This window comes from Leptodactylus fuscus, chromosome 5 (assembly GCF_031893055.1).
Source record: "Leptodactylus fuscus isolate aLepFus1 chromosome 5, aLepFus1.hap2, whole genome shotgun sequence".
NCBI classification, from domain to species: Eukaryota; Metazoa; Chordata; class Amphibia; order Anura; family Leptodactylidae; genus Leptodactylus; species Leptodactylus fuscus.
The window spans coordinates 83534658-83561999 of NC_134269.1; the positions used below are offsets into that span (position 1 = coordinate 83534658).

Sequence of the window (27342 nt, forward strand, 5' to 3'; positions counted from 1 at the left end):
TTCCCAAAACTTGGCTGTTTAGAGGCTCCCTCCACCATTAATTGGTCCAAACTGGGCTGGTTAGAGGCTCCCTCCACCATGAATTTGCCCAAACTGGGCTGTTTAGAGGCTCCCTCCACCATGAATTTGCCCAAACTGGGCTGTTTAGAGGCTCCCTCCACCATGAATTGGTCCAAACTGGGCTGGTTAGAGGCTCCCTCCACCATGAATTTCCCAAAACTTGGCTGTTTAGAGGCTCCCTCCACCATTAATTGGTCCAAACTGGGCTGGTTAGAGGCTCCCTCCACCATGAATTTGCCCAAACTGGGGTGGTTAGAGGCTCCCTCCACCATTAATTGGTCCAAACTGGGCTGGTTAGAGGCTCCCTCCACCATGAATTTCCCAAAACTTGGCTGTTTAGAGGCTCCCTCCACCATTAATTGGTCCAAACTGGGCTGGTTAGAGGCTCCCTCCACCATGAATTTGCCCAAACTGGGCTGGTTAGAGGCTCCCTCCACCATGAATTTCCCAAAACTTGGCTGTTTAGAGGCTCCCTCCACCATTAATTGGTCCAAACTGGGCTGGTTAGAGGCTCCCTCCACCATGAATTTGCCCAAACTGGGCTGGTTAGAGGCTCCCTCCACCATGAATTTCCCAAAACTTGGCTGTTTAGAGGCTCCCTCCACCATTAATTGGTCCAAACTGGGCTGGTTAGAGGCTCCCTCCACCATGAATTTGCCCAAACTGGGGTGGTTAGAGGCTCCCTCCACCATTAATTGGTCCAAACTGGGCTGGTTAGAGGCTCCCTCCACAATTATTTGGTCCAAACTGGGCTAATTAGAGGCTCCCTCCACCATGAATTGGTCCAAACTGGGTTTTTTAGAGGCTCCCTCCACCATGAATTTGCCCAAACTGGGCTGTTTAGAGGCTCCCTCCACCATGAATTGGTCCAAACTGGGCTGGTTAGAGGCTCCCTCCACCATGAATTTCCCAAAACTTGGCTGTTTAGAGGCTCCCTCCACCATTAATTGGTCCAAACTGGGCTGGTTAGAGGCTCCCTCCACCATTAATTGGTCCAAACTGGGCTGGTTAGAGGCTCCCTCCACCATGAATTTGCCCAAACTGGGCTGGTTAGAGGCTCCCTCCACCATGAATTTCCCAAAACTTGGCTGTTTAGAGGCTCCCTCCACCATTAATTGGTCCAAACTGGGCTGGTTAGAGGCTCCCTCCACCATGAATTTGCCCAAACTGGGGTGGTTAGAGGCTCCCTCCACCATTAATTGGTCCAAACTGGGCTGGTTAGAGGCTCCCTCCACAATTAATTGGTCCAAACTGGGCTAATTAGAGGCTCCCTCCACCATGAATTGGTCCAAACTGGGTTTTTTAGAGGCTCCCTCCACCATGAATTTGCCCAAACTGGGCTGTTTAGAGGCTCCCTCCACCATGAATTGGTCCAAACTGGGCTGGTTAGAGGCTCCCTCCACCATGAATTTCCCAAAACTTGGCTGTTTAGAGGCTCCCTCCACCATTAATTGGTCCAAACTGGGCTGGTTAGAGGCTCCCTCCACCATTAATTGGTCCAAACTGGGCTGGTTAGAGGCTCCCTCCACCATGAATTTCCCAAAACTTGGCTGTTTAGAGGCTCCCTCCACCATTAATTGGTCCAAACTGGGCTGGTTAGAGGCTCCCTCCACCATGAATTTGCCCAAACTGGGCTGTTTAGAGGCTCCCTCCACCATGAATTTGCCCAAACTGGGCTGTTTAGAGGCTCCCTCCACCATGAATTGGTCCAAACTGGGCTGGTTAGAGGCTCCCTCCACCATGAATTTCCCAAAACTTGGCTGTTTAGAGGCTCCCTCCACCATGAATTGGTCCAAACTGGGCTGGTTAGAGGCTCCCTCCACCATGAATTTGCCCAAACTGGGGTGGTTAGAGGCTCCCTCCACCATTAATTGGTCCAAACTGGGCTGGTTAGAGGCTCCCTCCACCATTAATTGGTCCAAACTGGGCTGGTTAGAGGCTCCCTCCACCATGAATTTCCCAAAACTTGGCTGTTTAGAGGCTCCCTCCACCATTAATTGGTCCAAACTGGGCTGGTTAGAGGCTCCCTCCACCATGAATTTGCCCAAACTGGGGTGGTTAGAGGCTCCCTCCACCATGAATTTCCCAAAACTTGGCTGTTTAGAGGCTCCCTCCACCATTAATTGGTCCAAACTGGGCTGGTTAGAGGCTCCCTCCACCATGAATTTGCCCAAACTGGGCTGGTTAGAGGCTCCCTCCACCATGAATTTCCCAAAACTTGGCTGTTTAGAGGCTCCCTCCACCATTAATTGGTCCAAACTGGGCTGGTTAGAGGCTCCCTCCACCATGAATTTGCCCAAACTGGGGTGGTTAGAGGCTCCCTCCACCATTAATTGGTCCAAACTGGGCTGGTTAGAGGCTCCCTCCACAATTAATTGGTCCAAACTGGGCTAATTAGAGGCTCCCTCCACCATGAATTGGTCCAAACTGGGGTTTTTAGAGGCTCCCTCCACCATGAATTTGCCCAAACTGGGCTGTTTAGAGGCTCCCTCCACCATGAATTGGTCCAAACTGGGCTGGTTAGAGGCTCCCTCCACCATGAATTTCCCAAAACTTGGCTGTTTAGAGGCTCCCTCCACCATTAATTGGTCCAAACTGGGCTGGTTAGAGGCTCCCTCCACCATTAATTGGTCCAAACTGGGCTGGTTAGAGGCTCCCTCCACCATTAATTGGTCCAAACTGGGCTGGTTAGAGGCTCCCTCCACCATGAATTTCCCAAAACTTGGCTGTTTAGAGGCTCCCTCCACCATTAATTGGTCCAAACTGGGCTGGTTAGAGGCTCCCTCCACCATGAATTTGCCCAAACTGGGCTGTTTAGAGGCTCCCTCCACCATGAATTTGCCCAAACTGGGCTGTTTAGAGGCTCCCTCCACCATGAATTGGTCCAAACTGGGCTGGTTAGAGGCTCCCTCCACCATGAATTTCCCAAAACTTGGCTGTTTAGAGGCTCCCTCCACCATTAATTGGTCCAAACTGGGCTGGTTAGAGGCTCCCTCCACCATGAATTTGCCCAAACTGGGGTGGTTAGAGGCTCCCTCCACCATTAATTGGTCCAAACTGGGCTGGTTAGAGGCTCCCTCCACAATTAATTGGTCCAAACTGGGCTAATTAGAGGCTCCCTCCACCATGAATTGGTCCAAACTGGGTTTTTTAGAGGCTCCCTCCACCATGAATTTCCCAAAACTTGGCTGTTTAGAGGCTCCCTCCACCATTAATTGGTCCAAACTGGGCTGGTTAGAGGCTCCCTCCACCATGAATTTGCCCAAACTGGGCTGTTTAGAGGCTCCCTCCACCATGAATTTGCCCAAACTGGGCTGTTTAGAGGCTCCCTCCACCATGAATTGGTCCAAACTGGGCTGGTTAGAGGCTCCCTCCACCATGAATTTCCCAAAACTTGGCTGTTTAGAGGCTCCCTCCACCATTAATTGGTCCAAACTGGGCTGGTTAGAGGCTCCCTCCACCATGAATTTGCCCAAACTGGGCTGTTTAGAGGCTCCCTCCACCATGAATTTGCCCAAACTGGGCTGTTTAGAGGCTCCCTCCACCATGAATTGGTCCAAACTGGGCTGGTTAGAGGCTCCCTCCACCATGAATTTCCCAAAACTTGGCTGTTTAGAGGCTCCCTCCACCATTAATTGGTCCAAACTGGGCTGGTTAGAGGCTCCCTCCACCATGAATTTGCCCAAACTGGGGTGGTTAGAGGCTCCCTCCACCATTAATTGGTCCAAACTGGGCTGGTTAGAGGCTCCCTCCACCATTAATTGGTCCAAACTGGGCTAATTAGAGGCTCCCTCCACCATGAATTGGTCCAAACTGGGTTTTTTAGAGGCTCCCTCCACCATGAATTTGCCCAAACTGGGCTGTTTAGAGGCTCCCTCCACCATGAATTGGTCCAAACTGGGCTGGTTAGAGGCTCCCTCCACCATGAATTGGTCCAAACTGGGCTGGTTAGAGGCTCCCTCCACCATGAATTTCCCAAAACTTGGCTGTTTAGAGGCTCCCTCCACCATTAATTGGTCCAAACTGGGCTGGTTAGAGGCTCCCTCCACCATGAATTGGTCCAAACTGGGGTTTTTAGAGGCTCCCTCCACCATGAATTGGTCCAAACTGGGGTTTTTAGAGTCTCCCTCCACCATGAATTGGTCCAAACTGGGGTTTTTAGAGTCTCCCTCCACCATGAATTGGTCCAAACTGGGGTTTTTAGAGGCTCCCTCCACCATGAATTTGCCCAAACTCTGCTGGTTAGAGGCTCAATCCACCCTGATTTTCAAAACAAATGTTGGTGCCAACCTCAACTTACTACAAGGGCCAAATTCACTGCTGGTGACAAGCTCTCCTCACTGCAAGTGCCAAATACACATGTTTCAAGGTGTTTTCCTACTGTCAGAGAGGTGGTATTGAGTGTGTAAAGTGTGTAGTTGTTAGGCTGTGATGTTGGGGTAATAGAGGGTCTTTGGTGTGTTAGATGCCCCCAGACATGCTTCCCCTGCTGTCCCAGTGTCATTCCAGAGGTGTTGGCATCATTTCCTGGGGTGTCATAGTGGACTTGGTGACCCTCCAGACACGGATTTGGGTTTCCCCCTTAACGAGTATCTGTTCCCCATAGACTATAATGGGGTTCGAAACCCGTTCGAACACACGAACATTGAGCGGCTGTTCGAATCGAATTTCGAACCTCGAACATTTTAGTGTTCGCTCATCTCTAGTAAAGATCATACATAGTGGCCAATTCTTTCAAAGATCAGGCAAACATTCCTATGAATGCTCATTCCCAATTATTGGCCCCTAAGGACTTTTTTTTTCAGGCAGGCTACGGTCACTGCAGTCACCACCACTGATATGATGTCATAATATGACAAAGTGTTCTGTTCAATGACCATCTCAGCCCAGATGTGATGACAAACACCTCCAGTACATCTACACACACTACGTTGTTTCCATATACACGCATATGGGTTACTTGGTATCACACAATCTAAATAAGTAATAAACTTTCAATGAACTTACGACATCTATATTTGTGTATTGCAGCTGCACTGATCTTGTCTTCACAAAACAAAATGCAGAACACTAACTGTATATAAATCATAAAGATAATGTTGTAATAATATCGCCACATGTTATATCCAGAACACTACATTATACTGTAGCACTAGCTGCACAAAACATCTTATCTTCCACAAATTGTTCTCTCATGTTTCACAAAACAAAAAACGACCTTTATTGGCAATAAGCTATTCATTCATCTTCAGTACATGGTACAGCCACATTCTGGTTTGTCACTGAACATTATTGTTTTATCATATACTATGGAACATTATTGCTTTTACACGCTTTACATAGTCATTACAGATGATAAGCTTATTATTACAATATTACTGTGTTACTGACACAGCACAGTTTCGGCACAATCTCTCCCCACTGTCAGAAGGGTATTCCTCACAGTATAGGGTCATCGCTGCGCTGTGAGGAACGTCCCCCGACAGTACTTTAACATAGTCTTTTATTGTCAGAGATGGCATCCCTTACTATCCAGTGATGTCGTTGAGCTCTGAGGAATGCCCTTCTGACAGTCGGGAGAGACTGCTGTCGAAATTAACGCATTGATATCTCTAGACCCAGGGCACATAACGATAAAGCCGACATATGTCCAGCTGTCTAGCTGTATACAAATGTGCATATGTATGAGGACATGAAAGGTTCCCTTTAACTCATATTTTCTTAGTCCTGGGAAAGCTTATTTAAGGCACAACATAATCATTACTTTTAAAGTAAGTTCACACACAGTTTTTTGTGAAGCAGAAAAAATCTGCTTCAGGTTTTTGAAACAGATATTGGAAAGGTTTTTTCCAAACCTTTGTTTTTATGCCATTTTAAAGTGGCTTATTAAAGAGCTTATCTGAAGCAGTTTTTGAAACATTTTTTCCTGAGCAAATATGGTTCTATTTCCTAAAATCTAAAGCACTTTTCAACAGTTTTTGTGCAGACTCCATCTGAAGATAGGGCCAGATGCTTCTTTTTTCTCTTACACTAGGTTCAAAACTATTGTTCAGGAAATCCGTCCCCCATTCCACTTAAAAAAAGGGGAAAGAAAAGTCCTGCAAGCATGAATTTTGTCTCCGCTGATTTTGGACGGAATCCAGGCAGAAACCTGGCGGACCTCATTATAGACTATGGGGGACACTGGGACTCGGCAAGTTTTTTTTAAATGGATAGGGTTTCTCTTTTATTGGGTCTTAAGTGAACTCAAAGAACAGAAACCTGAACACTAGTGTGACCCTATCATTAGCTAAAAAAAAACAAAAACATTCTAGCAGAAAAAAAATCTGCCATTGCTTGAAATGAAAGGAAGACACATTTTGAGTAAGAAAATGCCTCAAAATATGTTTAAAAACTGTGATCATGGCCTTACATTTACAAGTGTTGTCAAGTTTAAAAACATAGGGATACTGCATATGTCCCATCATTGATATATAGTATCTCATCATTGCCTATGTACATTGTGACCTCTCAGGCCTCTATATACATTGTAGCAATGATGATGTGCATGTAACCACTGACGTCCCTGAAGTGATGCTTGTATGTATAGGTCTATAATGTCATTGCTACTAGGATTAACAATATACAGAAACCAGTAAGAGACTACTGTACCAGAAGCATTAGGAAAGCAGGGAATGTAACAGGTTTGTACAGGATTTTTTGTTATTTTGCCATATACTGTATGTCACTATATTTCCGATTTGGTAAATACTTGCATTCCCCATGGAATAAGAATTCTAGAGAATCATTTCTTATAACACTATGTTGTGCGGTTCCTCTATTGTATCTCCTAGATTTTAATAGTAAACTGACAATTCAGTGTTACCATTCCCTCTAGTCAAAGTGTATGACCCTGCACATTCTAATACTACTCCTGTCCTGATTGGACAGAGTTTCATCGTGTAATAAAACTAGTAATGGTACCAGCACCTCAATCATTTCCAGAATAGGGGAAAGTGGAATACAGCAAACCATCTGCACAGACGAGCTCCTCCAATAAACAAATAATGAAGCCAATATCCCAAAAAGCAAATCTTTAATGTAACTGTAATATACACTTAGGGGGCAATTTCTTCACTGTCCCTACCTTCCCAAGCGCTGAATGAGCACTGAGTACACAAAGCCATGGGAGCCGCCATATTGCAGTTTGCCCCTGGCTCAGTGGTCATGTGATCCACAGAAGAATGGAAATTGCAGTAGAGAACCCAGATCAGTTTTTTAGTTTCTTTTGGGAGGCTCCTGTAATTGGGACTATTGTATCAGACATAGTTACAGGAGAAAGTCAGCAAAAAAAATTATTGTTATAATATCCCCTATTATGATCTTATAATGGGCACAATGTATATAAAAATTGACAAATAAAGCCCTAAAATTAATAAAATAATACCAAAACCATGACCACATCACAGATTCTAGCCCCATTCCTACAAAACAAATCTAAGTGTCACCTACCTCAAAATGAAAATGACACATTTCCTACAAACACATGCTACTTTTTGTTTACACTTTCCTGGATAGTAAGAAAATAAAATAAAAAAACATGTAAAAATAAAAATTACCTCAAAATAAAGCCCTATGTATCACAAAAAAGACACAAAAATAATCTAAAAAACCTAAATAAAAGAAGAAACAAACATATAGTTATAGCCCTTAAAACTGCATGTATGAAAAACCCAAAGATGTATCCGCTCATAAACCAGGGAAAATGGCTCGGTCATGATGTGGTTAAGCAGATCATTTCAAGCAGACGTTTAGTTTGCACCAAAACAATTGGCACCAATTCATTCACTAACTTTCAAACATATGGCTGTAGACTCAGACACCCAAATATGGATTGTTCTATTTTAAGATTCTTTCTTGACATCATAAATTTCATCTCAGTCTAGAGGTATGTGCTGGCATCCAGGTTGTTATCTAATACCGATGGTCCATACATAAAACATTCTCTCAATGATTTCCTTACATGAAATATTGTTTATGAGTTTTCAGACATATTTTAGTATTTCCTGCCTACTTCAAAGAATCCAAGTAGTATTTCACATTTGGTAATTTATCATGCGCTTACTACTGTATGTTACCAACCATCTAAAACAATGTTTTTAAGTTCCACATAAATAGTTATCCAATACTTTAAAAATACTACAGTATAGACTTCACATTGACTTTATCACACTGCCTAACTTGTTATGTAGCATATACAGCATATTGTGGTGGACACAGAAATAACACTTAGAATACCTCCTTTCAAATCTAGAGACGTGTCCTTGAGGCAGTGACTGACGATTCCTTATAATTCCTCTTCCAAGATGAGTTTGACTCAAGTCACTGGATACAGGAAAATTTATTCTAGGGTTGTCGCCACTTCTGTGTAATGGTACTGATGTCCGAATGGCTGATACAACATGTCCAGTATATGGATTCAACGAGGTATCGTAACCAAGTGTATTTTGATAACTGGTACTTCTTTCTCCAGCAGAGAACTGGAAACTTGGAACCTGCTGGCCCCTTTCTTGGTAATTACCAGGGAGGCATGGCCGGGTCTGCTCCATTACACCACCACCACAACTTCTAGAGCAAGCTGACCAAGGTCCCCAAGTCCCCCACTGACCAGTAGACCCAGCACTGATATTTTCTGTACTCTCACTTTGTTCTTCTATCCTCTGTGGAACCTGAAATACATAACAGGAAATGTAGTTAAGATCATTGGTTAAATAGCTCTTACATAAGCACAATATAAACCCCGGGTTCAACTGCTTAAAGTGTTAATACATATTAACTTAAGAAAGAACAGCACAAAGTGTGTACCGCAGATCACCAAGTCAGTATACTGTTATACAGACTCGCATGGAATAGGTTAGCCCATAGAATAATAATGGTCGACACTCAAGAATCTTTTGATCAGGGCATGATATTCAAGGCAGTTATCAAGAACAAGCGTTGATAGGAACATTCATTCCCAGTAATTGCCCTGTCCAATTTTGCTGCTCAACTGAACAACTAGCAAACGTTCTTAGGGTCCATTCACACTGAGTTTTTTGGCGAGGATTTTGGCGCTGAAAATACATGTGAAAAAAGGCGCCCCATTGACTTCAATGGGAGGCTTTTTTCAGCGCTGAAATTCCACACCAAATTCCTCACCATTTTCCTTAATGTGAATGCACCGGGTGCATTCACACTGAGTAAACGCGCGTGTATTTTTGCAAAATACACGTGTAAAAATAAGACTCCCATTGACTTCAATGACATTTTACAGGTGTATTTTTACAGGCGTATTTTTACAAGATTGAAAGACAGTTCAGCCATCTGGGAATGAAAGCCACAACAAAAAAACAGCCGATCTTGATGTTATTTGCTGCCGAAGTTTGTCGTGGGACATCTGCTGTGGACATTCTGCTCTCCAGCTAAGATTCAAGATTACTGGGAACATATCATCCCATGTAACAGAAATATTTTATCAATAATCAGTGCAGGTACACAGGGAAGAAAGCTCCTCCCCCATTCACTTTCCATTGGCCTGTGAAAATGTTTCTTATTGATCGGCGTTAGAGATGAGCGAACACTAAAATGTTCGAGGTTCGAAATTCGATTCGAACAGCCGCTCAATGTTCGTGTGTTCGAACGGGTTTCGAACCCCATTATAGTCTATGGGGAACAGATACTCGTTAAGGGGGAAACCCAAATCCGTGTCTGGAGGGTCACCAAGTCCACTATGACACCCCAGGAAATGATGCCAACACCTCTGGAATGACACTGGGACAGCAGGGGAAGCATGTCTGGGGGCATCTAACACACCAAAGACCCTCTATTACCCCAACATCACAGCCTAACAACTACACACTTTACACACTCAATACCACCTCTCTGACAGTAGGAAAACACCTTGAAACATGTGTATTTGGCACTTGCAGTGAGGAGAGCTTGTCACCAGCAGTGAATTTGGCCCTTGTAGTAAGTTGAGGTTGGCACCAACATTTGTTTTGAAAATCAGGGTGGATTGAGCCTCTAACCAGCAGAGTTTGGGCAAATTCATGGTGGAGGGAGCCTCTAAAAACCCCAGTTTGGACCAATTCATGGTGGAGGGAGCCTCTAACCAGCCCAGTTTGGGCAAATTCATGGTGGAGGGAGCCTCTAAAAAACCCAGTTTGGACCAATTCATGGTGGAGGGAGCCTCTAACCAGCCCAGTTTGGGCAAATTCATGGTGGAGGGAGCCTCTAACCAGCCCAGTTTGGACCAATTAATGGTGGAGGGAGCCTCTAACCAGCCCAGTTTGGACCAATTAATGGTGGAGGGAGCCTCTAACCACCCCAGTTTGGACCAATTCATGGTGGAGGGAGCCTCTAAACAGCCCAGTTTGGGCAAATTCATGGTGGAGGGAGCCTCTAAAAAACCCAGTTTGGACCAATTCATGGTGGAGGGAGCCTCTAACCAGCCCAGTTTGGACCAATTAATGGTGGAGGGAGCCTCTAAACAGCCAAGTTTGGACCAATTCATGGTGGAGGGAGCCTCTAAAAACCCCAGTTTGGACCAATTCATGGTGGAGGGAGCCTCTAACCAGCCCAGTTTGGGCAAATTCATGGTGGAGGGAGCCTCTAAACAGCCCAGTTTGGGCAAATTCATGGTGGAGGGAGCCTCTAACCAGCCCAGTTTGGACCAATTAATGGTGGAGGGAGCCTCTAACCACCCCAGTTTGGACCAATTCATGGTGGAGGGAGCCTCTAACCAGCCCAGTTTGGACCAATTCATGGTGGAGGGAGCCTCTAAAAAACCCAGTTTGGACCAATTCATGGTGGAGGGAGCCTCTAAACAGCCCAGTTTGGGCAAATTCATGGTGGAGGGAGCCTCTAAAAACCCCAGTTTGGACCAATTCATGGTGGAGGGAGCCTCTAACCAGCCCAGTTTGGGCAAATTCATGGTGGAGGGAGCCTCTAAAAAACCCAGTTTGGACCAATTCATGGTGGAGGGAGCCTCTAACCAGCCCAGTTTGGGCAAATTCATGGTGGAGGGAGCCTCTAACCAGCCCAGTTTGGACCAATTAATGGTGGAGGGAGCCTCTAACCAGCCCAGTTTGGACCAATTAATGGTGGAGGGAGCCTCTAACCACCCCAGTTTGGACCAATTCATGGTGGAGGGAGCCTCTAAACAGCCCAGTTTGGGCAAATTCATGGTGGAGGGAGCCTCTAAAAAACCCAGTTTGGACCAATTCATGGTGGAGGGAGCCTCTAACCAGCCCAGTTTGGACCAATTAATGGTGGAGGGAGCCTCTAAACAGCCAAGTTTGGACCAATTCATGGTGGAGGGAGCCTCTAAAAACCCCAGTTTGGACCAATTCATGGTGGAGGGAGCCTCTAACCAGCCCAGTTTGGGCAAATTCATGGTGGAGGGAGCCTCTAAACAGCCCAGTTTGGGCAAATTCATGGTGGAGGGAGCCTCTAACCAGCCCAGTTTGGACCAATTAATGGTGGAGGGAGCCTCTAACCAGCCCAGTTTGGACCAATTAATGGTGGAGGGAGCCTCTAACCAGCCCAGTTTGGACCAATTAATGGTGGAGGGAGCCTCTAACCACCCCAGTTTGGACCAATTCATGGTGGAGGGAGCCTCTAACCAGCCCAGTTTGGACCAATTCATGGTGGAGGGAGCCTCTAAAAAACCCAGTTTGGACCAATTCATGGTGGAGGGAGCCTCTAAACAGCCCAGTTTGGGCAAATTCATGGTGGAGGGAGCCTCTAAAAAACCCAGTTTGGACCAATTCATGGTGGAGGGAGCCTCTAACCAGCCCAGTTTGGACCAATTAATGGTGGAGGGAGCCTCTAAACAGCCAAGTTTGGACCAATTCATGGTGGAGGGAGCCTCTAAAAACCCCAGTTTGGACCAATTCATGGTGGAGGGAGCCTCTAACCAGCCCAGTTTGGACCAATTAATGGTGGAGGGAGCCTCTAACCAGCCCAGTTTGGACCAATTAATGGTGGAGGGAGCCTCTAACCACCCCAGTTTGGACCAATTCATGGTGGAGGGAGCCTCTAAACAGCCCAGTTTGGGCAAATTCATGGTGGAGGGAGCCTCTAAAAAACCCAGTTTGGACCAATTCATGGTGGAGGGAGCCTCTAACCAGCCCAGTTTGGACCAATTAATGGTGGAGGGAGCCTCTAAACAGCCAAGTTTGGACCAATTCATGGTGGAGGGAGCCTCTAAAAACCCCAGTTTGGACCAATTCATGGTGGAGGGAGCCTCTAACCAGCCCAGTTTGGACCAATTAATGGTGGAGGGAGCCTCTAACCAGCCCAGTTTGGACCAATTAATGGTGGAGGGAGCCTCTAACCACCCCAGTTTGGACCAATTCATGGTGGAGGGAGCCTCTAAACAGCCCAGTTTGGGCAAATTCATGGTGGATGGAGCCTCTAAAAAAACCCAGTTTGGACCAATTCATGGTGGAGGGAGCCTCTAACCAGCCCAGTTTGGACCAATTAATGGTGGAGGGAGCCTCTAAACAGCCAAGTTTGGACCAATTCATGGTGGAGGGAGCCTCTAAAAACCCCAGTTTGGACCAATTCATGGTGGAGGGAGCCTCTAACCAGCCAAGTTTGGGCAAATTCATGGTGGAGGGAGCCTCTAAACAGCCCAGTTTGGGCAAATTCATGGTGGAGGGAGCCTCTAACCAGCCCAGTTTGGACCAATTAATGGTGGAGGGAGCCTCTAACCAGCCCAGTTTGGACCAATTCATGGTGGAGGGAGCCTCTAACCAGCCCAGTTTGGACCAATTAATGGTGGAGGGAGCCTCTAACCACCCCAGTTTGGACCAATTCATGGTGGAGGGAGCCTCTAACCAGCCCAGTTTGGACCAATTCATGGTGGAGGGAGCCTCTAAAAAACCCAGTTTGGACCAATTCATGGTGGAGGGAGCCTCTAAACAGCCCAGTTTGGGCAAATTCATGGTGGAGGGAGCCTCTAAAAAACCCAGTTTGGACCAATTCATGGTGGAGGGAGCCTCTAACCAGCCCAGTTTGGACCAATTAATGGTGGAGGGAGCCTCTAAACAGCCAAGTTTGGACCAATTCATGGTGGAGGGAGCCTCTAAAAACCCCAGTTTGGACCAATTCATGGTGGAGGGAGCCTCTAACCAGCCCAGTTTGGACCAATTAATGGTGGAGGGAGCCTCTAACCAGCCCAGTTTGGACCAATTAATGGTGGAGGGAGCCTCTAACCACCCCAGTTTGGACCAATTCATGGTGGAGGGAGCCTCTAAACAGCCAAGTTTGGACCAATTCATGGTGAAGGGAGCCTCTAAAAACCCGTTTGGACCAATTCATGGTGGAGGGAGCCTCTAACCAGCCCAGTTTGGGCAAATTCATGGTGGAGGGAGCCTCTAAACAGCCAAGTTTGGGCAAATTCATGGTGGAGGGAGCCTCTAACCAGCCCAGTTTGGACCAATTAATGGTGGAGGGAGCCTCTAACCAGCCCAGTTTGGGCAAATTCATGGTGGAGGGAGCCTCTAAAAAACCCAGTTTGGACCAATTCATGGTGGAGGGAGCCTCTAACCAGCCCAGTTTGGGCAAATTCATGGTGGAGGGAGCCTCTAACCAGCCCAGTTTGGACCAATTAATGGTGGAGGGAGCCTCTAACCAGCCCAGTTTGGACCAATTAATGGTGGAGGGAGCCTCTAACCACCCCAGTTTGGACCAATTCATGGTGGAGGGAGCCTCTAAACAGCCCAGTTTGGGCAAATTCATGGTGGAGGGAGCCTCTAAAAAACCCAGTTTGGACCAATTCATGGTGGAGGGAGCCTCTAACCAGCCCAGTTTGGACCAATTAATGGTGGAGGGAGCCTCTAAACAGCCAAGTTTGGACCAATTCATGGTGGAGGGAGCCTCTAAAAACCCCAGTTTGGACCAATTCATGGTGGAGGGAGCCTCTAACCAGCCCAGTTTGGGCAAATTCATGGTGGAGGGAGCCTCTAAACAGCCCAGTTTGGGCAAATTCATGGTGGAGGGAGCCTCTAACCAGCCCAGTTTGGACCAATTAATGGTGGAGGGAGCCTCTAACCAGCCCAGTTTGGACCAATTAATGGTGGAGGGAGCCTCTAACCACCCCAGTTTGGACCAATTCATGGTGGAGGGAGCCTCTAACCAGCCCAGTTTGGACCAATTCATGGTGGAGGGAGCCTCTAAAAAACCCAGTTTGGACCAATTCATGGTGGAGGGAGCCTCTAAACAGCCCAGTTTGGGCAAATTCATGGTGGAGGGAGCCTCTAAAAACCCCAGTTTGGACCAATTCATGGTGGAGGGAGCCTCTAACCAGCCCAGTTTGGGCAAATTCATGGTGGAGGGAGCCTCTAAAAAACCCAGTTTGGACCAATTCATGGTGGAGGGAGCCTCTAACCAGCCCAGTTTGGGCAAATTCATGGTGGAGGGAGCCTCTAACCAGCCCAGTTTGGACCAATTAATGGTGGAGGGAGCCTCTAACCAGCCCAGTTTGGACCAATTAATGGTGGAGGGAGCCTCTAACCACCCCAGTTTGGACCAATTCATGGTGGAGGGAGCCTCTAAACAGCCCAGTTTGGGCAAATTCATGGTGGAGGGAGCCTCTAAAAAACCCAGTTTGGACCAATTCATGGTGGAGGGAGCCTCTAACCAGCCCACTTTGGACCAATTAATGGTGGAGGGAGCCTCTAAACAGCCAAGTTTGGACCAATTCATGGTGGAGGGAGCCTCTAAAAACCCCAGTTTGGACCAATTCATGGTGGAGGGAGCCTCTAACCAGCCCAGTTTGGGCAAATTCATGGTGGAGGGAGCCTCTAAACAGCCCAGTTTGGGCAAATTCATGGTGGAGGGAGCCTCTAACCAGCCCAGTTTGGACCAATTAATGGTGGAGGGAGCCTCTAACCAGCCCAGTTTGGACCAATTAATGGTGGAGGGAGCCTCTAACCAGCCCAGTTTGGACCAATTAATGGTGGAGGGAGCCTCTAACCACCCCAGTTTGGACCAATTCATGGTGGAGGGAGCCTCTAACCAGCCCAGTTTGGACCAATTCATGGTGGAGGGAGCCTCTAAAAAACCCAGTTTGGACCAATTCATGGTGGAGGGAGCCTCTAAACAGCCCAGTTTGGGCAAATTCATGGTGGAGGGAGCCTCTAAAAAACCCAGTTTGGACCAATTCATGGTGGAGGGAGCCTCTAACCAGCCCAGTTTGGACCAATTAATGGTGGAGGGAGCCTCTAAACAGCCAAGTTTGGACCAATTCATGGTGGAGGGAGCCTCTAAAAACCCCAGTTTGGACCAATTCATGGTGGAGGGAGCCTCTAACCAGCCCAGTTTGGACCAATTAATGGTGGAGGGAGCCTCTAACCAGCCCAGTTTGGACCAATTAATGGTGGAGGGAGCCTCTAACCACCCCAGTTTGGACCAATTCATGGTGGAGGGAGCCTCTAAACAGCCCAGTTTGGGCAAATTCATGGTGGAGGGAGCCTCTAAAAAACCCAGTTTGGACCAATTCATGGTGGAGGGAGCCTCTAACCAGCCCAGTTTGGACCAATTAATGGTGGAGGGAGCCTCTAAACAGCCAAGTTTGGACCAATTCATGGTGGAGGGAGCCTCTAAAAACCCCAGTTTGGACCAATTCATGGTGGAGGGAGCCTCTAACCAGCCCAGTTTGGACCAATTAATGGTGGAGGGAGCCTCTAACCAGCCCAGTTTGGACCAATTAATGGTGGAGGGAGCCTCTAACCACCCCAGTTTGGACCAATTCATGGTGGAGGGAGCCTCTAAACAGCCCAGTTTGGGCAAATTCATGGTGGATGGAGCCTCTAAAAAACCCAGTTTGGACCAATTCATGGTGGAGGGAGCCTCTAACCAGCCCAGTTTGGACCAATTAATGGTGGAGGGAGCCTCTAAACAGCCAAGTTTGGACCAATTCATGGTGGAGGGAGCCTCTAAAAACCCCAGTTTGGACCAATTCATGGTGGAGGGAGCCTCTAACCAGCCCAGTTTGGGCAAATTCATGGTGGAGGGAGCCTCTAAACAGCCCAGTTTGGGCAAATTCATGGTGGAGGGAGCCTCTAACCAGCCCAGTTTGGACCAATTAATGGTGGAGGGAGCCTCTAACCAGCCCAGTTTGGACCAATTAATGGTGGAGGGAGCCTCTAACCAGCCCAGTTTGGACCAATTAATGGTGGAGGGAGCCTCTAACCACCCCAGTTTGGATCAATTCATGGTGGAGGGAGCCTCTAACCAGCCCAGTTTGGACCAATTCATGGTGGAGGGAGCCTCTAAAAAACCCAGTTTGGACCAATTCATGGTGGAGGGAGCCTCTAAACAGCCCAGTTTGGGCAAATTCATGGTGGAGGGAGCCTCTAAACAGCCCAGTTTGGGCAAATTCATGGTGGAGGGAGCCTCTAACCAGCCCAGTTTGGACCAATTAATGGTGGAGGGAGCCTCTAACCAGCCCAGTTTGGACCAATTCATGGTGGAGGGAGCCTCTAAACAGCCCAGTTTTGGCAAATTCATGGTGGAAGGAGCCTCTAACCAGCAGAGTTGTGGGAAAGCAGGGTGGAGGGAGCCTCTAACCAGCAGAGTTGGTGGAAATCAGGGTGGAGGGAGCCTCTAACCAGCAGAGTTGGGGGAAATCATGTTGGAGGGAGCCTAGTATTAGCAGAATTGTGCAACGCTTATGGTGGATGAGTATGAGGATGCGGAGGAATTGGAGAGGTTGAGTACAGACATGGAGTTTCATGTTGGGGTGCTTTACACAGGTGGGCACAAAAATGAAGGCTCTATCCAGTGGTGGTTCATTTTTATCAAAGTGAGCCGGTCGGCACTCTCAGCTGACAGACGGGTGCGCTTGTCAGTGATGATGCCACCGGCTGCACTGAACACCCTCTCAGATAGGACGCTGGCGGCAGGACAGGACAGCACCTCCAAGGCATATAGGGCAAGTTCAAGCCACAGGTCCAACTTCGACACCCAATACGTGTAGGGCGCAGAGGGGTCGGAGAGGACAGGGCTGTGGTCGGAAAGGTATTCCCGCAACATGCGCCTATACTTCTCACGCCTGGTGACACTAGGACCCTCCGTGGCGGCACTTTGGCGAGGGGGTGCCATCAAGGTGTCCCAGACCTTAGACAGTGTGCCCCTCGTTTGTGTGGACCGGTGAGAACTTGGTTGCCTACTGGAGGAACTGCCCTCCCTGCCGCCAACGTCACATGCTGGAAACATCTCCATCATATTCTGCACCAATTGCCTGTGGCAAGCATTGATGCGATTGGCCCTCCCCTCTACCGGAATAAAAGACGAGATGTTGTTTTTATACCGGGGGTCAAGGATAGCAAAGATCCAGTACTGGTTGTCCTCCATGATTTTGACAATACGCTTGTCGGTTGTAAAGCACCCCAACATGAACTCAGCCATGTCTGCCACAGTGTTAGTTGGCATGACTCCTCTGGCCCCACCGGAAAGTTCAATCTCCATTTCCTCCTCATCCTCCATGTCTACCCATCCGCGCTGCAACAATGGGACGATTCGAAGTTGCCCGGAAGCCTCCTGTATCACCATCACATCATCGGACAACTCTTCTTCCTCCTCCTCCTCCTCCTCCTCCTCCATTAAACGCAGTGAAGCGGACAGATGTGTGGACCTACTCTCCAGCTGTGACGGATCGGATGCTATCCCTAACTCCTCTGTGTGATCTGAGTTATCCCTGATGTCAATCAGGGATTCTCTCAGAACACACAAGAGCGGGATTGTAAGGCTCACCATCGCATCCTCAGAGCTCACCCTCCTTGTGGACTCCTCAAAGACCCGTAGGATGTCACAAAGGTCTCTCATCCATGGCCACTCATGGATGTGAAACTGAGGCAGCTGACTTTGTGGCACCCTAGGGTTTTGTAGCTGGTATTCCATCAAAGGTCTCTGCTGCTCAACCACTCTATTCAACATCTGAAACGTTGAGTTCCAGCGTGTGGGGACGTCGCACAAAAGCCGGTGTTGTGGCACATGCAGGCGTTGCTGGAGAGATTTTAAGCTAGCAGCGGCTACTGTCGACTTGCGAAAGTGGGCGCACATGCGCCGCACTTTCACCAGTAGCTCTGGAACATTGGGGTAGCTCTTTAGGAAACGTTGCACCACTAGGTTGAAGACGTGGGCCAGGCATGGAACATGTTGGAGTCCGGCAAGCTCCAGAGCTGCTACCAGGTTCCGGCCGTTATCACAAACGACCATGCCTGGGCCCAGGTGCAGCGGCTCAAACCATATTGCCGTCTCATCGAGGAGGGCATCCCTCACCTCGGAGGCAGTGTGCTGTCTGTCCCCCAAGCTGATCAGCTTCAGCACAGCCTGCTGACGTCTACCAACGCCAGTGCTGCAACGTTTCCAACTCGTAGCTGGGGTCAATCTAACAGCGGAGGAGGAGGCGGTGGCGGAGGAGGAGGCGGTGGCGGAGGAGGAGGCGGTAGAGGAGGAGGAGGAGGGGGGTGTTCTTCTCGTGTCCCTGCCAGGAATGTTAGGCGGGGAGACGAGGTACACCGGGCCAGTTTGGGAAGCAGTCCCAGCCTCAACTACATTCACCCAGTGTGCCGTCAGTGAAATGTAGCGTCCCTGTCCGCATGCACTTGTCCACGCGTCGGTGGTCAAGTGGACCTTTGTGCAAAGCGCGGAACTAAGGGCCCGCCTGATGTTGAGTGACACGTGCTGGTGCAAGGCGGGGACGGCACACCGGGAGAAGTAGTGACGGCTAGGGACGGCATAGCGAGGTGCCGCAGTTGCCATCAGGTCCAGGAAGGCGGGAGTTTCAACAAGCCGGAACGCCAACATCTCCTGGGCCAGCAGTTTAGCGATGTTGGCGTTCAAGGCTTGCGCGTGTGGGTGGTTAGCAGTGTATTTCTGCCGCCGCTCCAATGTCTGAGAGATGGTGGGTTGTTGTAAAGAAACGCCTGATGGTGTCTTTGATGGTGCAGGAGAAGGAGATAAGACAGGACCAGGGGAGGATGAGGTAGAAGTCAACAAAGTGGCGGAGGCAGATGAAGTGGTGTCCTGGCTCGTCCTCTGGAGTGCATCGCCAGCACAGTCAGCAGTGGCAGTGGCAGAGGCAGAGGCAGTGGCAGAGGCAGTGGCAGTGGCGTGAACGGCAGGCGGCCTTTGTCCTGCCGTTGCTGCCTGCCACTGATTCCAGTGCTTGGATTCCAAATGACGGCGCATTGAAGTGGTGGACAGGTTGCTCTTCTCAGAGCCCCTAATCAATTTCGAGAGGCAAATTGTGCAGACAACACTATATCTGTCCTCGGGGCATTCCTTGAAAAAACTCCACACCTTCGAGAAACGTGCCCTCGAGGTGGGAGTTTTTCGGGGCTGGGTACGAACTGGAACATCTTGGGAGATTCCGGGTGTGGCCTGGCTTCGCCTAAGCTGCTGACCTCTGCCTCTGCCTCTAGCTACCCTTTTTGGTGCTGCACCTGCCTCAACATCCACACTACTTTCCCCGCTTGACATCCCCCCTGTCCAGGTCGGGTCAGTGTCCTCATCATCCACCACTTCCTCTTCCAACTCCTGTCTCATCTCCTCCTCCCGCACAATGCGCCGGTCAACTGGATGCCCTGACGGCAACTGCGTCACATCATCGTCGATGAGGGTGGGTTGCTGGTCATCCACCACCAAATCGAACGGAGATGGAGGAGACTCTAGTGTTTGAGCATCTGGACACAGATGCTCCTCTGTTAGGTTCGTGGAATCGTGACGTGGAGAGGCAGGTTGAGGGACAATGAAAGGAGCGGAGAACAGCTCTGGGGAGCAGGGACAGTTTGGGTTATTGTTCTGTAAAGCTTCGGAATTTTGGGAGGAAGGAAGACAAGACTGTTGGGTAATAGGAGGAGAGGAGGCAGAGTCTGACTGGCTGCTGGACAATGTGCTGTAAGCGTTCTCTGACAGCCATTGCAAGACCTGTTCCTGGTTCTCGGGCCTACTAAGGTTTGTACCCTGCAGTTTAGTTAATGTGGCAAGCAACCCTGGCACTGTGGAGTGGCGCAATGCTTGCTGCCCCACAGGAGTAGGCACGGGACGCCCTGTGGCTTCACTGCTACCTTGCTCCCCAGAACCATTCCCCCGACCTCGCCCACGGCCTCGTCCACGTCCCTTTCCGGGAGCCTTGCGCATTTTGAATTCCTAGTTAGAAATTGGCACTGTATACCAGTAGTAAAAATTGTGGGTGCACGTAACCCCAATATATTCTTTGAATTCCCAGTCAGACACTGGCACTATATGGCAGTAGCAAGAAATGAGGGTATTTGTATTCCCAATATACTCTTTAAATTCCCAGTCAGACAATGGCACTGTATACCAGTAGTAAAAATTGTGGGTGCACGTAACCCCAATATATTCTTTGAATTCCCAGTCAGAAACTGGCACTATATGGCAGTAGCAAGAAATGAGGGTATTTGTATTCCCAATATACTCTTTGAATTCCCAGTCAGACAATGGCACTGTATACCAGTAGTAAAAATTGTGGGTGCACGTAACCCCAATATATTCTTTGAATTACCAGTCAGAAACTGGCACTATATGGCAGTAGCAAGAAATGAGGGTATTTATAACCCCAATATATTCTTTGAATTCCCAGTCAGACAATGGCACTGTATACCAGTAGTAAAAATTGTGGGTGCACGTAACCCCAATATATTCTTTGAATTCCCAGTCAGAAACTGGCACTATATGGCAGTAGCAAGAAATGAGGGTATTTATAACCCCAATATATTCTTTGAATTCCCAGTCAGACAATGGCACTGTATACCAGTAGTAAAAATTGTGGGTGCACGTAACCCCAATATATTCTTTGAATTCCCAGTCAGAAACTGGCACTATATGGCAGTAGCAAGAAATGAGGGTATTTGTATTCCCAATATACTCTTTGAATTCCCAGTCAGACAATGGCACTGTATACCAGTAGTAAAAATTGTGGGTGCACGTAACCCCAATATATTCTTTGAATTACCAGTCAGAAACTGGCACTATATGGCAGTAGCAAGAAATGAGGGTATTTATAACCCCAATATATTCTTTGAATTCCCAGTCAGACAATGGCACTGTATACCAGTAGTAAAAATTGTGGGTGCACGTAACCCCAATATATTCTTTGAATTCCCAGTCAGAAACTGGCACTATATGGCAGTAGCAAGAAATGAGGGTATTTGTATTCCCAATATACTCTTTGAATTCCCAGTCAGACAATGGCACTGTATACCAGTAGTAAAAATTGTGGGTGCACGTAACCCCAATATATTCTTTGAATTACCAGTCAGAAACTGGCACTATATGGCAGTAGCAAGAAATGAGGGTATTTATAACCCCAATATATTCTTTGAATTCCCAGTCAGACAATGGCACTGTATACCAGTAGTAAAAATTGTGGGTGCACGTAACCCCAATATATTCTTTGAATTCCCAGTCAGAAACTGGCACTATATGGCAGTAGCAAGAAATGAGGGTATTTGTATTCCCAATATACTCTTTGAATTCCCAGTCAGACAATGGCACTGTATACCAGTAGTAAAAATTGTGGGTGCACGTAACCCCAATATATTCTTTGAATTACCAGTCAGAAACTGGCACTATATGGCAGTAGCAAGAAATGAGGGTATTTATAACCCCAATATATTCTTTGAATTCCCAGTCAGACAATGGCACTGTATACCAGTAGTAAAAATTGTGGGTGCACGTAACCCCAATATATTCTTTGAATTCCCAGTCAGAAACTGGCACTATATGGCAGTAGCAAGAAATGAGGGTATTTGTATTCCCAATATACTCTTTGAATTCCCAGTCAGACAATGGCACTGTATACCAGTAGTAAAAATTGTGGGTGCACGTAACCCCAATATATTCTTTGAATTACCAGTCAGAAACTGGCACTATATGGCAGTAGCAAGAAATGAGGGTATTTATAACCCCAATATATTCTTTGAATTCCCAGTCAGACAATGGCACTGTATACCAGTAGTAAAAATTGTGGGTGCACGTAACCCCAATATATTCTTTGAATTACCAGTCAGAAACTGGCACTATATGGCAGTAGCAAGAAATGAGGGTATTTGTATTCCCAATATACTCTTTGAATTCCCAGTCAGACAATGGCACTGTATACCAGTAGTAAAAATTGTGGGTGCACGTAACCCCAATATATTCTTTGAATTACCAGTCAGAAACTGGCACTATATGGCAGTAGCAAGAAATGAGGGTATTTATAACCCCAATATATTCTTTGAATTCCCAGTCAGACAATGGCACTGTATACCAGTAGTAAAAATTGTGGGTGCACGTAACCCCAATATATTCTTTGAATTCCCAGTCAGAAACTGGCACTATATGGCAGTAGCAAGAAATGAGGGTATTTGTATTCCCAATATACTCTTTGAATTCCCAGTCAGACAATGGCACTGTATACCAGTAGTAAAAATTGTGGGTGCACGTAACCCCAATATATTCTTTGAATTACCAGTCAGAAACTGGCACTATATGGCAGTAGCAAGAAATGAGGGTATTTATAACCCCAATATATTCTTTGAATTCCCAGTCAGACAATGGCACTGTATACCAGTAGTAAAAATTGTGGGTGCACGTAACCCCAATATATTCTTTGAATTACCAGTCAGAAACTGGCACTATATGGCAGTAGCAAGAAATGAGGGTATTTGTATTCCCAATATACTCTTTGAATTCCCAGTCAGACAATGGCACTGTATACCAGTAGTAAAAATTGTGGGTGCACGTAACCCCAATATATTCTTTGAATTACCAGTCAGAAACTGGCACTATATGGCAGTAGCAAGAAATGAGGGTATTTGTATTCCCAATATACTCTTTGAATTCCCAGTCAAACAATGGCACTGTATACCAGTAGTAAAAATTGTGGGTGCACGTAACCCCAATATATTCTTTGAATTACCAGTCAGAAACTGGCACTATATGGCAGTAGCAAGAAATGAGGGTATTTATAACCCCAATATATTCTTTGAATTCCCAGTCAGACAATGGCACTGTATACCAGTAGTAAAAATTGTGGGTGCACGTAACCCCAATATATTCTTTGAATTACCAGTCAGAAACTGGCACTATATGGCAGTAGCAAGAAATGAGGGTATTTGTATTCCCAATATACTCTTTGAATTCCCAGTCAGACAATGGCACTGTATACCAGTAGTAAAAATTGTGGGTGCACGTAACCCCAATATATTCTTTGAATTACCAGTCAGAAACTGGCACTATATGGCAGTAGCAAGAAATGAGGGTATTTATAACCCCAATATATTCTTTGAATTCCCAGTCAGACAATGGCACTGTATACCAGTAGTAAAAATTGTGGGTGCACGTAACCCCAATATATTCTTTGAATTCCCAGTCAGAAACTGGCACTATATGGCAGTAGCAAGAAATGAGGGTATTTGTATTCCCAATATACTCTTTGAATTCCCAGTCAGACAATGGCACTGTATACCAGTAGTAAAAATTGTGGGTGCACGTAACCCCAATATATTCTTTGAATTACCAGTCAGAAACTGGCACTATATGGCAGTAGCAAGAAATGAGGGTATTTATAACCCCAATATATTCTTTGAATTCCCAGTCAGACAATGGCACTGTATACCAGTAGTAAAAATTGTGGGTGCACGTAACCCCAATATATTCTTTGAATTACCAGTCAGAAACTGGCACTATATGGCAGTAGCAAGAAATGAGGGTATTTGTATTCCCAATATACTCTTTGAATTCCCAGTCAGACAATGGCACTGTATACCAGTAGTAAAAATTGTGGGTGCACGTAACCCCAATATATTCTTTGAATTACCAGTCAGAAACTGGCACTATATGGCAGTAGCAAGAAATGAGGGTATTTATAACCCCAATATATTCTTTGAATTCCCAGTCAGACAATGGCACTGTATACCAGTAGTAAAAATTGTGGGTGCACGTAACCCCAATATATTCTTTGAATTCCCAGTCAGAAACTGGCACTATATGGCAGTAGCAAGAAATGAGGGTATTTGTATTCCCAATATACTCTTTGAATTCCCAGTCAGACAATGGCACTGTATACCAGTAGTAAAAATTGTGGGTGCACGTAACCCCAATATATTCTTTGAATTACCAGTCAGAAACTGGCACTATATGGCAGTAGCAAGAAATGAGGGTATTTATAACCCCAATATATTCTTTGAATTCCCAGTCAGACAATGGCACTGTATACCAGTAGTAAAAATTGTGGGTGCACGTAACCCCAATATATTCTTTGAATTACCAGTCAGAAACTGGCACTATATGGCAGTAGCAAGAAATGAGGGTATTTGTATTCCCAATATACTCTTTGAATTCCCAGTCAGACAATGGCACTGTATACCAGTAGTAAAAATTGTGGGTGCACGTAACCCCAATATATTCTTTGAATTACCAGTCAGAAACTGGCACTATATGGCAGTAGCAAGAAATGAGGGTATTTGTATTCCCAATATACTCTTTGAATTCCCAGTCAAACAATGGCACTGTATACCAGTAGTAAAAATTGTGGGTGCACGTAACCCCAATATATTCTTTGAATTACCAGTCAGAAACTGGCACTATATGGCAGTAGCAAGAAATGAGGGTATTTATAACCCCAATATATTCTTTGAATTCCCAGTCAGACAATGGCACTGTATACCAGTAGTAAAAATTGTGGGTGCACGTAACCCCAATATATTCTTTGAATTACCAGTCAGAAACTGGCACTATATGGCAGTAGCAAGAAATGAGGGTATTTGTATTCCCAATATACTCTTTGAATTCCCAGTCAGACAATGGCACTGTATACCAGTAGTAAAAATTGTGGGTGCACGTAACCCCAATATATTCTTTGAATTACCAGTCAGAAACTGGCACTATATGGCAGTAGCAAGAAATGAGGGTATTTATAACCCCAATATATTCTTTGAATTCCCAGTCAGACAATGGCACTGTATACCAGTAGTAAAAATTGTGGGTGCACGTAACCCCAATATATTCTTTGAATTCCCAGTCAGACACTGGCACTATATGGCAGTAGCAAGAAATGAGGGTATTTGTATTCCCAATATATTCTTTGAATTCCCAGTCAGACAATGGCACTGTATACCAGTAGTAAAAATTGTGGGTGCACGTAACCCCAATATATTCTTTGAATTCCCAGTCAGACACTGGCACTATATGGCAGTAGCAAGAAATGAGGGTATTTGTATTCCCAATATATTCTTTGAATTCCCAGTCAGACAATGGCACTGTATACCAGTAGTAAAAATTGTGGGTGTATATAGCCCCAATTCTATTGCTAGGGGACTTGCAGGGTATTTCTGGGGTGAAGGTGGGGGGGCACACCGTTGGAACGGGTATCGGGGTATATATCGGGTATACGGGAATACACTGACAGTGTATTCCATTCAGGATCCTGGGAAAGCTGGGTTGCGGCGATTGAGCCCGTCAGTGCCACGTTACACTGACAAGCTTCTCCCTGGAATTTAGCTCTTACAAGAGCTGTTGGTTGTCTTCTCCTTCCTATCCTAGCCTGTCCCTGCCTACCCAGAATCTAAGCCCTAGCTAGCTGGACGGAAACCTCCGTCCTCGGTGAATTGCAAGCTCAGAATGACGCGAACCTGGGCGGCGCTGTTCTTTTAAATTAGAGGTCACATGTATTCGGCAGCCAATGGGTTTTGCCTACTTTTTTCAACGTCACCGGTGTCGTAGTTCCTGTCCCACCTACCCTGCGCTGTTATTGGAGCAAAAAAGGCGCCAGGGAAGGTGGGAGGGGAATCGAGTAATGGCGCACTTTACCACGCGGTGTTCGATTCGATTCGAACATGCCGAACAGCCTAATATCCGATCGAACATGAGTTCGATAGAACACTGTTCGCTCATCTCTAATCGGCGTTCTTCCTGGTCAGCTTTGCCAAAGTGTAAATGGACCTTTAGATATGGCAGTCCAACAATGGCCTTTATTATGAATTAGTCATAGTATTGTTCTTGGCTGTCAGCCGAGCTAAGTAACAGTAGGTTAACCAGACTCTAATCTTCTTAGCTGGCAGTCCCTAGTAATAAAATTTTCTTGAGTAAAGATTTATAATAGGTTTTCTTTTTATAGCGCGGAAAGGATATATGGAATGTATTTTACACTGAAAACTGAGTCTTCTTTTTTCAAGTCTTATGTACACAATGAGATCTTTGGGTGAAGGACACAGCTGGACTGTATTTGGGTATATTTAGATACATGTAGAAACCTGCTGAAGGAAATAGTCAAGGTTTTGAAACCCACCGAGGATTAGTACCATAGGTTTGTGAATTCAACACAACCTCAGTCCAAACTCTGTGATCCTTCAACCTAGACAATCACTCAGCGTGCCAATCATCTATCCAGCCCATGAAACAAGATGTGGGATAGACCAGCAATAATACATAGTTGTAGCCCACTGATATTTTGTATATCTAATCAAATAAGGATGAATCAGTTTGTAGATGAGATATGGGTTAATTTTTTTTGTAAATATGGCAGAACTGGTTCTATACTCCTACTGACCCACAGCTATCCAAATAAGGGCTTCTGCGAGTACTGGAGGAGTTTTATAGATCCATGCATCAGTCTTAGGCTACATTCACATGACACTGCGGTACATAAGACCTGAGTCTATTGGTGGATCCATGAAATGGACCCAAGAAATGGCATGTTCTATTTCCCTTACATTTAGATTGAATCTCCTTCTGTGACATCACATTTCTCATAGAACAAGTAACGTTTAAACACCATTGTTTAATACTACATTTCCTGGTTAGTAGGCTTATATATGATGCAAAGGAGAAATATGAAGCTCTTAGACTCTCATTCATTCTGCAACTCAACCTCACCTTTCATGTGCTACTCATAACATAGTACTTTGGGTCCCACTAAGTATTAGGCACCCCTTGTCACTGATACATAAAGATGTAGCAAAGTTTGACTTGACACACAAGGTTTGCTGTAAAAATGCATTGTATTTAATGAATCAATCTGAAAGTTAAACCAGAATAACAGCACAGATAGGTTAAGGTCACCTAAATCAAACAGTGTTGTGAGTCTGTCTCACCAGTTCCGATATATAGTCGTCTTTGTTAGAGATGAGCGAACACTAAAATGTTCGAGGTTCGAAATTCGAATCGAACAGCCGCTCACTGTTCGTGTGTTCGAACGGGTTTCGAACCCCATTATAGTCTATGGGGAACAGATACTCGTTAAGG

The 27342-nt window shown here is 46.4% G+C and overlaps 1 protein-coding gene across 1 annotated transcript in view; it reads right to left on the bottom strand.

The window, feature by feature from the left end:
• The window catches only part of THSD4 (thrombospondin type 1 domain containing 4), a 539554-nt gene that overhangs the window by 399553 nt on the left and 112659 nt on the right, over positions 1-27342 (bottom strand). The window contains exon 4 of the mRNA XM_075273577.1: positions 8338-8768. Within this exon, the coding sequence (XP_075129678.1) occupies positions 8338-8768 (431 nt within the window). The remainder of the gene's footprint in view (positions 1-8337; positions 8769-27342) is intronic.